Source organism: Dufourea novaeangliae, unplaced genomic scaffold, assembly GCF_001272555.1.
Source record: "Dufourea novaeangliae isolate 0120121106 unplaced genomic scaffold, ASM127255v1 scaffold106, whole genome shotgun sequence".
In the NCBI taxonomy this organism is placed as follows: Eukaryota; Metazoa; Arthropoda; class Insecta; order Hymenoptera; family Halictidae; genus Dufourea; species Dufourea novaeangliae.
The window spans coordinates 267,256-279,509 of record NW_015373978.1 but is presented as its reverse complement, the minus strand read 5'-3'; the positions used below and the strand labels follow the sequence as shown (position 1 = coordinate 279,509).

At 33.7% G+C, this 12,254-nt stretch overlaps 1 protein-coding gene across 1 annotated transcript; it reads left to right on the top strand.

The window, feature by feature from the left end:
* Positions 1-433: 433 nt before the first annotated feature.
* On the top strand, positions 434-3,621 carry LOC107187101 (ring canal kelch homolog). Its single transcript, XM_015575108.1, has 10 exons — positions 434-553; positions 616-779; positions 838-984; positions 1,163-1,567; positions 1,652-1,905; positions 2,060-2,287; positions 2,367-2,539; positions 2,667-2,807; positions 3,060-3,315; positions 3,415-3,621. The coding sequence occupies exons 2-10, from the start codon at positions 709-711 to the stop codon at positions 3,603-3,605; spliced, it is 1,866 nt and encodes a 621-aa protein (XP_015430594.1). The 5' UTR covers positions 434-553; positions 616-708; the 3' UTR covers positions 3,606-3,621.
* The last annotated feature ends 8,633 nt before the right edge of the window (positions 3,622-12,254 follow it).

The following is a 12,254-nucleotide window of genomic DNA, read 5'->3' as shown; positions in this document are numbered from 1 at the left end:
ATATTAGAATTTATAAGATAAATACACAATACCTGCATAAGTACATAGAAGAAATCAGTTCGTAAATTGTAATATCAGTGATGTATGTAATTCGTATTATAACTTACACATTGATCGCATTTAATTCTTTAGTTCTTATGCATCGCATTAAACTGATTATTCTGAATTATTGTAAATTATTGATGCTCATAAATATTAAATAACACAATGATGTGCGGAAACACATAAGTATGTATCAGATTAATATTTAAAGGATGTATTAATGTGCATAACAGACCGCAGATGTCGACACCAGCGTATGTTTTCTTTAACGATACCAACGAGAAACAGTAAATGACGTTCGGGTATCGAATAAGAAAAAAAAGCTGATGCAGTGGTTTTGAACATTGTCAGAATATTGTTACTAATTATTACTAGCATTTGTGCGATCATCGGTTTTCGTTGTGGAACTTTGTTATCTTTTTTTCTTTTGACAATATCAAACGACGGATACATGTCTGTACATACATGTCGTTATACCGCAACGAAGCAGCGAACCGATAACGTGAAGTCGGTAAGCGTCGTTTTCGTTTCATTCGCACAGCTGATATCTGTAGTGAAATGATGTTTGGGCAGACTAATGTGTCGAGAATCTTTCCACATCTCTAACACGAGTTACACTAGGCCGCATTATCTTGACTTTATTAAGGATTTCGTAAAACAGCAAAAATGGAGTTGGCGGGACAGGCTCAGGTGCAAAATTCATCCAACACTAATGATGGCTCTGAAAACAAGGGAAGGTGAGATGTCTGTTAGATAAAAATTGTTTTTATTTCAACTTGTTTAATTTTGTTTTAGTTGCTTGTTACTACGATATGCTAGTCAGAATTCTTTGGACGAGAGTTCCCAGAAACATATACCACGGGAAAGTGGAAAAGATAAACCACCTTACAGGAATCATCACCACACAAATAGGGCTTTTGACGTTATCAATGAAATGAGAAAGTATGTACTACAGTATATTTTCTTTCTTTTACACTACAATGAAAAGTTATAAATATCTGTATCATATATGTTCAAAGTAGAGAGAATTATCTCAGAGTCTCTTTTTGGACAATATAGTTTATTTAGATCTATATTTTACATTCAGAATGGAAGGATAATTAAATTAATCATTTGTTAGGAAAAATTTATTATGCGATGTAATATTGGTGGCTGATGGAGGAATGGAAGTACCTGCACATAAAATGGTTCTTGCTGCCTGTAGTCCTTATTTTTATGCTATGTTTACAAGTTTTGAGGAACGAGATCAAGAAAGAATAACATTGCAAGGCGTAGACTACTCTGCGCTAGAATTATTGGTAGATTATGTATACTCTGCAGAGGTACACGTAACTGAAGATAATGTACAAGTGCTGTTGCCAGCTGCAAATCTTTTACAATTAACTGATGTCCGTGATGCATGTTGTGACTTTTTACAAGCTCAGTTACATCCATCAAATTGTTTAGGAATTCGTGCATTTGCTGATCTTCATGGGTGTTTAGAATTATTATCACATGCAGACACTTACATCGAACAACACTTTTCGTAAGCAAATGAAATGATACTTATTGATATTATTTGTTATTGATGTATTCTTTGTTATCAGTAAACGTTTTATTACACACATAGGGAAGTAGTAGATGGTGATGAATTTTTAACATTAACACCACAGCAAGTTGCTAAATTAATCTGTAGTGACCGTTTAATGGTACCTTCAGAAGAAAAAGTATTTGAATGTGTGATATCTTGGGTACACCATGATTTAGAAAAAAGACAAACACATTTAGCTCAATTAATGGAACATGTACGGTTACCCTTGCTGTCACAGGAGTACTTAGTTCAACGTGTGGAGGAAGAACCACTTCTGAAAGCAAATTTACAATGTAAATAATAAAATGTATACCTTTAAATGTCACATATATGTTATAATTGGACTGTGAATGTTTATGCATTTATGGTATTCCTTAATTTGCACAACAGTCTAGTTATGATTTAACATGAGGGTATTAAGAATTACATTTTTCTTCTTATGTTCAGGCAAGGATTTCTTGATTGAAGCTCTGAAATATCATTTACTTAAAGGAGAGCAAAAATCGTTATTTAAAACACCTCGTACAAAACCTAGACAGCCCAGGGGGTTACCTAAAGTGTTGTTAGTGGTTGGTGGACAAGCTCCCAAAGCAATTAGGAGTGTTGAATGTTATGATTTTAAGGAAGAAAAATGGTATCAAGTATCGGAGTTACCTACACGTCGTTGTAGAGCAGGTAAATAACGCAGTTTGAATTCAATTACGAAAATATTTGACAACTTGTTACTGAGTCTAAAGCGATTTATAATGTATAGGTTTATCCGTTCTTGGTGGCCGTGTGTATGCTGTTGGTGGATTTAATGGATCTCTGAGAGTACGAACAGTTGATATTTATGATGCTGCTACAGATCAATGGTCACCTTGTCCAGAAATGGAGGCTAGAAGATCAACGCTTGGTGTGGCGGTTCTTGGAAATTACATTTATGCTGTACATATGTTATTTTTGTTGCACATACACAAACTTGCATTACAAATATTATAATATTTAATTTTTTGCTACATAAATATATGTATTATTGTAAACAGTTATTTCTTTTCAAATATGGGTATAATAGGTTGGTGGATTTGATGGTTCGACTGGTTTAAATTCCGCCGAAGTGTATGATCCAAGAACTCATGAATGGAGGCTGATTGCACCAATGTCAACACGTAGAAGTAGTGTTGGTGTGGGTGTTGTTAAAGGATTACTGTATGCTGTAAGCATAATAATATAATTTCTGAAAATTAAAAGTACGTACTTGATACTGTTTTAGACTTCTGGTTGATCGTCGATTCATTTTATATTTCGATATGTAGTTGTAGAGTATCGATCGTGTTATTATGTGTAACTTTAAAACCTGCTCGAACGTTTAAACAGTGTTAATCGTACATGAACGTTGATGGTAAATATTTAAAGATTTTTATTGAGGAAATGAAAATCGAAACTTTAAGTTGCTATATTGTTTCAGGTTGGTGGTTATGACGGAGCGTCTCGGCAATGTCTTTCCAGTGTTGAATGCTACAATCCAGAAAAAGACCAATGGAAACCGACACCTGATATGTCTGCTCGCCGTAGTGGGGCTGGTGTTGGTGTTCTAGATGGAATTCTGTATGCTGTAGGAGGTCATGATGGTCCTTTGGTCAGGAAAAGTGTGGAAGCTTTCAACCCAGACACTAATCAGTGGACTCCAGTCAGTGATATGGCCTTTTGCCGTAGAAATGCTGGTAACAATATTTATGTATTTTTGCAATTCAACTTCATTTATTGCGAACAATGCAGAATATTTAAAATATTAATGAAAAAACAATTCTTTCTTTTATCAGGTGTTGTCGCAATAAATGGACTCCTGTACGTGGTGGGAGGCGATGATGGCGTATCGAGCCTGGCATCTGTAGAAGTGTATTCACCGAGAACTGACAGCTGGACTACACTTCCAACATGTATGGGAATTGGTCGCAGCTATGCAGGGGTTGCAATAATTGACAAACCAATGCCGTCTACGACATCGATGTGAGGATTGCAATCCGCTGGGCATGGAACGGAACAGAATGTGGACCCGGGTGCCGAAACGTCGGAGCAATCACGGGAAGCCGGGCCCAGCGGTGTACAAGTTCAAAATCCAGATCCGAATGTCCTTCAGCAGTACCGCGGTGCTGGTCACAACTGTCAAGGTTCACGTTGTGTGTGTCAGAGATATGAGAACGGCGAATTAGCAGCTGTAGTCATGAATCAGAACAGAAGTAACCAAGAGAGGGATGACAGTTATCAGAATGTTGGCCGTAATTTGCGGGGTTTCCAAAATCGACCTGGTGGCTCGATACAGGGGTATCCAAATCTGAATCCAAATTATCAGAATCCTGTTGATTTGGTTCATAATTATAACCGTAATCGACAACCACACGAATCGGGAGAAAATATTTACGAGCGTTTGGACAATGACGACGACGATGATAATGATGAAAATAATGGGGAAGGAGGTCGCAATGAATCAATGGCCCAAAATAATCAGAATAATATTGACGATCATACATATGAGAGAATCGACGATCGATATTCTTGTAGTGGCAGACTATATTCTCGTTGTTACAAATATCACATATTAAATGCCATTCCGAATTTCCTATACGACATGGAGTCCAGGAACACAAACCAATACGATCAACCCAGACAAATTTATTTAGACTCGTCAAGGTTATCCAGCCAGTTTTGCCAAAGTCGATTGGGTAGATTGGGTCGCAACTGTTTTTCTACCGAGAATATTGCTCATGCATCCACTGGACGCACGATTTACCCACTCGGCAATAACTGCATGTGCTCCTTTTGTAGACACTTAGACCCAAGATATTTGTGTCATCATTGCCATAATCTGCATAACAGATTGCGCTATCAAGATGGATTACCAGGTAATTCTAGACATGTTATATATCAGTTGCCAAGAAACTGTAGGTGCCCATTTTGCCGTGGTGAATATTCTTACGTGAAATTACCCGTTACGTCCTGCCGACCTCCTGAATTATGGCGAGTGGAATGCCATTGCAGAAACCCCAACAGTTGTTCTTGTAGATCTAAAGTTCTGTCCAACAGTAACTCTACCACTCAGGTCGGTCGGTACCTTGATTGGATAAACAGAGCTGGTCCTTCAGTCAATAATCCTCTTTATGCGACCATACATATTGGTAGACCCTGTGTTTCTGCCGTCGGAAATGTAGCTAATGGAAGTAACGGAGAGCCCGGTGCTTCAACGTCCGGCGCATCAAGTTCTACAGCTACAGCCAACGAACCCAGTACATCCTCGAACGTTAGACCAATATTTTCTTCATACAGTACTTCCACGTCACGCGCTTCTGTGTGTTCCGCTAATCGCTCTACAGAACGTCAACATACTTGCGACGATTCTTGCATCAGAAATCAAAGTGGAAGCATAGCTGGAATCTGTCAGTTTTATGGCAGATGCGAACGAGCGGAATGTAATCACGGTAGATTGTTCGTGCATTGGTGGTTCGTGAACAAATGGCTGTCGCCTTGGAATTCTCACATTCCCGACAGGAACGCGGACGCCATTCCCGCGATGGAGGAAGAGTCCCATAACCAGCACGACAGCGACAGCGATGATGTTTAAATCCGACGGTTAATATGTAACTCTTGGATCTAGTGATTTATTGGCATTATCGGATATTATTCTATCGTAATTGTTCAGGCGTCAATATTCCTGAATCACGACTGCTACAGTAATAAGATAGGACTGAATATTCGTGTACCCTTATTTTTATCGAGAGTATGGTAACAAAGTTGTTGTAATTTGTGATACTTGACAAAATAATATATATCTCCCCAAATGAGATAGAAATAGGAAGCTAGTATCGATAGTAACGCATCGGACTTTTCTTTTTGTAATCGTAAACACATGATTTGTTAAAAAGTAACTTGAAAGCCACTAAGACGATAATTTTTGTTATGTTATTTGAGATCGGTATCTTTGTTTGGGAATTCTTACAAATGTTTACGACGAATTCATGCATGTATTGACAATAAGACCACTTTATATGTGCTTTGATATTCTGAGATATTTATATTTAAAGTTTTAATAAATATAAATTTCGGTTATATATTTATAGGTACGTAAAATATGGATTAAGTATATTATATAATCAAAGATTATTTCTACTAATGTATTGTTAAATATTCATAGAAACTATTTGAATTTGATTGATTTTGTAATTATTTACTTATACTTATTACTAATTACTATATTATTTTAATATACAATGGGAAGAAACTCGCCAACTTCATCGTGTTAAACCTCTGTATAGAGATGTACGTGTATGATAGAATAATATTAGAAAAATATGTGTTTTATTGTATAATTATATAAAATGTATAGAAATTGTAACTTTTATAATTCACCATCGATTCGTTTGACTCAGCATCGTTTTGGGTGAAGAACGGGAAGGGAGGGGAAGGTACGAGAGAACGCTTTTAGCGTATTTTTATAAGTTTAATAATAAAGATATCTCAATAAGCCAAAACAGAAATACCTTCTTTTTTAAAAGTTAGTTATACGGTAACTGTTACAAATGTTGTTCATTTTAAACAGTATTTCAAATTTGTTGATCGTTCATCGAACTGCGATGACACAAGACAGGTACAAGAAGTTTCCATTTAAACTTGATCATTGTTGTGAATACAAATCTGTAGCAATTACAAACAGAATACTGGTTACGAACAATAACGTTAAATATTATAGCCGAATAAAGATCAACAAGTGGTTGCTCAAGGCGACCGAGGTGTTGTCCCCACAAAATTATCATTTCTTATAATCTTGACGCACACTTCTAACGAACTGACAAGTATGTAGTGATAAATTTTGTGTCTTTAGTGTAAATAGTGCAAGTAAATACTGTAATTCGTAGTGGGAAAAGTGATCTCGAGTGACCAGTTGGATACGATTCGTCTATAATTCTTACGCTCCTTTCATATGTGCAATTTGCGATGGATTAAACAAAATAGAATATTGACTCGCAATATTTGAATGCTGTGCATGTATACTATTAGTCAGTATTACGTTGTCCTTACAAAGTTCCAATTCTTAAACTAAAAATGAAATTATTTAAACAAATTAAAAGATTAAATTTAATGCGAAATAAAAATAGTGACAACCCTGTTGGTATGAAATATTAATTTTGAACTTATAAGGACAGATCTAAACATATCCTTAGATACGTAATGATTTAAGAATTAATTTGTATATGTAAGTAATTCGTGACGAAACAAAATGATTTTTAGCCTAATATACTAAATTCTAAAATTCTAAAATACGATGTAATAAACTTTCATGGATTTGTTAAATGTAAATTTATTTTTTGTATTTAATAATTCATACTATACAATATACCACGACGAACATTTAATTGAATAAAAAAAATTCTATTACGGAGAACCGTACACAGAGACTTATTCTTCAGCCAAATGCTTTATACGTTAAAACGTCATTTAAGAAGCTGTTTTTTGGTTTTATTCAAATAGTAACCATTTAATATCTTGCAATAACAAAAGTGTTCGGATAATATGTTTAATAAACGTGTTAATAAATTTGCAAATACTATATGCTGTATGAATTTTTATAAACACAAAGATTTGTAAAGGTAATTTATTCATTGGTTCTATTTTTAAACGATATTGATTTTACATGAATTTTTATCACAATATTATTATGAAACTTCAAATTTGTGAAATTATTTTGTCAAACAATTTCTCCACGGTTTGAAACTACACCTTGAGAGAAGCATTTAAAAATTTAAAAATATTTTTATTCAATGTCTGTCTAATTGTGTTCGATATTGTCAAAATATAGATGTCATTTGAAATAATACCCATATTGTATATTTTATAATACCATTGAATACATATTTTCCACTCTTCGGTACATTTCGTTCTTTCTTTTCACTAAATTAGTAGATTAAGATGCACTTAAAATAGCCTGTCAAATACATATATGTAACCTATTTGAAATTTGTTATCGTTAATTCTATTAAAATTCTTTGCCTTCATTTCATACCACACAAATTATATTTATTATTGATAATATATTTATTATAAAAATAATATTATAATGAATTATTATTTTCTACTATAATAAATTTGTAGTGTATCTATATTACTAAATACGTATATTGCATCTATTACATTCTAAACAACCATTCCGTTTTGTTCTCGAATAATAATGCATTAACTAACGTCCGAGTTGGTTAATGGCGGTATTTATCTCAGTTTCAGACTACAATACAATTAACGTACCACAGAACGCTTTTGCAAGAGTAAATACCTTTACTATTGATACACATATATTGACTTTGAGAAAAGTTGGTCACTCCCCCATGAACGAAGGCCAACAGCTATCACTTTGGTGGTATAATAGCCCTAATATCAGTGTACCGCTCCGGTGTGCATTATCGTGTCGCTAAATCTTTTTCTTATATTTCAGCAATATTATTCACTGTATTATGATTAGTTATGGTTAGACTCCGGATCTTTATGCAAATGCATATTTTTATAGAAAACGGATAGAGCAATAGGGTCTGAGCGGAAATATGTTTTATGATTAGAGAATTCTGAAAATATCTTTTTTATTTTGCATAATGCATATGTTTTTATGTTTTATATTTAAAAACATATGCAATAACTTATTGCATATGTTATTTGTCCTGTATATATCTTCCGAGTTATAGACAAACATCAAAATATACTTGCATAGGCTTCAGTTGTTCGTTGAGCATTAGATATGGCAGTACTTGTATCTACTAGAGTGTTTTTAATAACGCCGAAAACTCGGAGTAGTAAAATATCACTAATGAAACATTGGATCGAAGGCGATTGCAATTTTGTCATCGATCAGAGTAATGAAAGAAGTGTGTATTGTAAAACTTATATTAAAACAACAAAATGCGAAAGAAAATCGCAATTATTGCAACATAAATACTGCTACACACAAAAGATACGTTTAAAGGGATACCTACTCCTGAGCAGCTACAAATGAGTTAAAAAACAATGAATTTTACGTGAATTTAACGCGAGCAATGGTTGCTGTTAATATGCGTGTATTAATTAGTGTGTCTTAAATAACGATCTATGGAGGAATTTCCTAACAAAATATACTGACCGCATTGTTCAGGATGAATCGATACTATGAAAAAATTACTTGGACGATTGCTATGATTCAAGTATGCGAAATTCAATATTAGGGAAGACATTGCGGATCATTTTATGTAGATTTCTGTGAATGAAACCACTAATGCAGTAGGCTAGTGCATTGCAAACTTAGTGGTAGGAAATCTCTGCGATATCTCGGGTTTGTGAATTCAGCTCTGCAAATATTACTACCGAATGGTAGTGAGGAAAGAATTCTTTTACTGGTAACAGATGATACAGCAACATATGTACATACATGTACATATATGATCAAGGCAGGGAAAGAACTAAAATTATTTTACGAAAATATGGTACACATTACATATATGTATAGTGAATGGTTTACACAGAATTGCGAAGGAAGTACGTCTTCACTTTCCACCAGTGAATAAATTAATATCATCAATAAGCAAGGTCTTTATTAAAGCATCGCTTTGTATTGAAACGTAACCGTCTACCACCGGAACCTATTTTACATAACTAGATGGGGTACGTGGATTGAGACGGCATTATTTGATGCTGAACATTTAGAAAAAATGCTTGTCATTTACTATAACTCGAATTACAATATGTCACAATAAATCGCAAAATGTATTGTTCATCTTGAATATTTTCCTTGCAAATTTGCATACGTTTCTTACATATTTATTGTGCATAAACATCCGGAGTCTAGTTATGATACATCTATGTCAGAATATAACATTTCTCACTCGACGAATTTTGAAAATACAGTAACGATCAGTTGGGCATTTTCACAATGACAGATTACCAAATAATGCATAATAGTTAGAATGTGAATATGTATAGAATGGAATTAATTTATACATAGTGAAATCGGCATCGCAGACTGCTGTTGAAATAAAAAGAATGTTAGTTCAAATTTTATTGTGGAAATACTTATTTCCTAAAGTATTGGTAAACTTGTTGAGAAAATTGTAGTGTCTGATATACATATTTCTGTTTTCTCAAATATAAAATCAAGACAAAAAACAGTTTACATAAGTCAATATTATCAACAATAATATTAAGTGTACTAGCAAGTAATTCATTATAGTTTCAATATAGTAATAATGCAGTTTAAATTCAGAATATCGTTCCGATTTATTGTTTAGTTAAAATGTTGGAAAATGATGAAGACAACGACTGCTGCTGAGGTACCATACGGATTTGAATTATTTCCTAACAAATAAAGAATTTCACAAGAAATAATCGATTATTTATTGCTACACCTAATACATACCTAAAATGTCTATGATTATTAACCATTTAATGATGGAATTTTGTTTTGCAAATGTGTGTCTGCGTGCGTAATTAAAATTAAACGAGGACGAGTATACTCGTCAAACGCAAAGTAAATGCGCCTACTGTAAATTTGAATGAAAATATAACAAAATGGCAAATACTACGACTTAGTTTATTTAAAAAAAAAAAACAATTTCATTGTTCTAAAATTCATTAATATAATAAATATTACTAATACAAACGTAAAAAATTCGTCATTAAAGGAAATAGTAAAAAAAAAAACTTTATTCTGATAAAACAAAATATATTTTATCAATTTTCACTGAAGTTTCAATTTTTATAGCAAAAGGTATTTGAATTTTCACATGACGAGTGTACTCGTCATTATCGAAAAGGTGGTCACTTCGTTATGTCAAACACCGTTAATGGGTTAAAAGTCACGGGTCAAAGAATTTCAACCAAAACTAAATGGGTGAAATGTAAGTAAGTACATTACCGTTTTTCAGGTAAAAGAGACTCGTACAGCGCCAAGCTAAATATCGTACGGGGTGTGACCATCGTGACATTTCCGTCTCGCGACTTATCGCAAATTTGCACGTAAACTATTGCAATCGAAATTTACATCTGATTGTCAGAGCCGCCCGAGATCGGCTTGGGACTGCACAAGTTCACGACGGTCATCTTTAGGAGGATCGTCCTTTTACGTGTACAGTCAACAGGCCACGAGGACGTAAAAAACGACGAACATTTCGCGCAGTTAGACGACAAATGTAAAATGGTTGATCCACGATAAACGCTATTGTACCTATTTCTGCCGCCGCGGAGTATCGAGTACTTGCTTACAACGGACCCTATCTTGACACCACGGGTAATCAAATATACTCGGCCGTGGTCCTCGTGGTCAGATACACTCCGATACAACGATACTTTGCTCAAATAATGACTAAACCCTTTCTGCTCTGAACGATCGATATTCGGTTTATAGTGCACGTTGTCGTTAATACATTTCCTTTAATTTATCTCTTTATTGAACGTTCTATTACGTTGAGTAATATATGTAGAATAACGGACACAATTTATAACAACTTGACCGTAATAATACGTTGAAGATCAATTACTTTAGACTTTTCGGCATTGATTGACGAAGGGTATGGTTTTTCTTAAATTGTTATTTCTTTCTCTACAAGACCATACAAAAATGATTAAAAATAAGAAAGTTATTGTAACAAATTTAACCAATTAAACCTTTAAAGGTTCAACCATCGTATAATTCTATCAGACATAACTATGAGAACATTTATTGTATGGAATTTATTACAATATTATTTATAAGTAAATGCAAATAAAAAAAAGGGCCTAAAATAAGGAAATTAGTACTTTGTTATAGTATATGTATAAATATATAACAGTACTTTTACTATTATTAGTACTTTTGTCGCAATCACTTTCTTATTTTCAATAGTATCCAAATGATATTTAGACAGTTTTGTAAGGAAGAAAATATCGTTTAAGGGAATCAATTATTACGAATTATTACGCTCAAGTAGTTATAGTTTTATCTGGTACCGTGTGTATATGTATATGTATGTTTATTATGTTCTCGATATATTGCATCAATGTGCCAATAACCAGGTATTTTCTATTTTTAGTAGAGATCCCTATTTCACGTGTATTTCGCGTACACGTACTTCAGTACGTGTCATTTTAAGTACACGGATACACGTATACTATTTCACGTTTATTTAAATACACGTGTATTAACGTATTCTGCATTTTAATTCCTATTAATTTTTCGGATAAGGTTACTAATTTCTGAAAGCAAAATATAGTTATACAAAATAGATGGAAAACTAAATTTGAAAGCCACTTTCATTAATAAAGGAAATACGGTTTTCGATTTTTAAAACTACGGCATACCCTAACAAGAAATCTCCAGAAAATTTAGGACAATACTTATGACTAGACTGCGGCTAACTATGCTAACTACATATGCTTTTCAAAAGTTGTAACTGTATTTTAAAAATTAATACGAATCGAAATGCAGATTCAGACAGTATATTTAAATATACGTGAAATAGTACACGTGTACTTAAATACACGTGAAATATTACACTTGTACTTAAATACACGTGAAGTGATACACGCGTACTTAAATATACGTGAAATAATACACGTGAAATAGTACTCGTCTACCCGTGTACTTAAAATGACACGTACTGACGTACGTGTACATGAG

Coding starts and splice junctions, on each gene's coding strand:
- LOC107187101 (XM_015575108.1), top strand. CDS start 709: ATGGAGTTGGCGGGACAGGCTCAGGTGCAAAATTCATCCAACACTAAT. Junction 780..837: donor GGCTCTGAAAACAAGGGAAG/GTGAGATGTCTG, acceptor ATTTTGTTTTAG/TTGCTTGTTACTACGATATG. Junction 2,540..2,666: donor TTGGAAATTACATTTATGCT/GTACATATGTTA, acceptor TGGGTATAATAG/GTTGGTGGATTTGATGGTTC.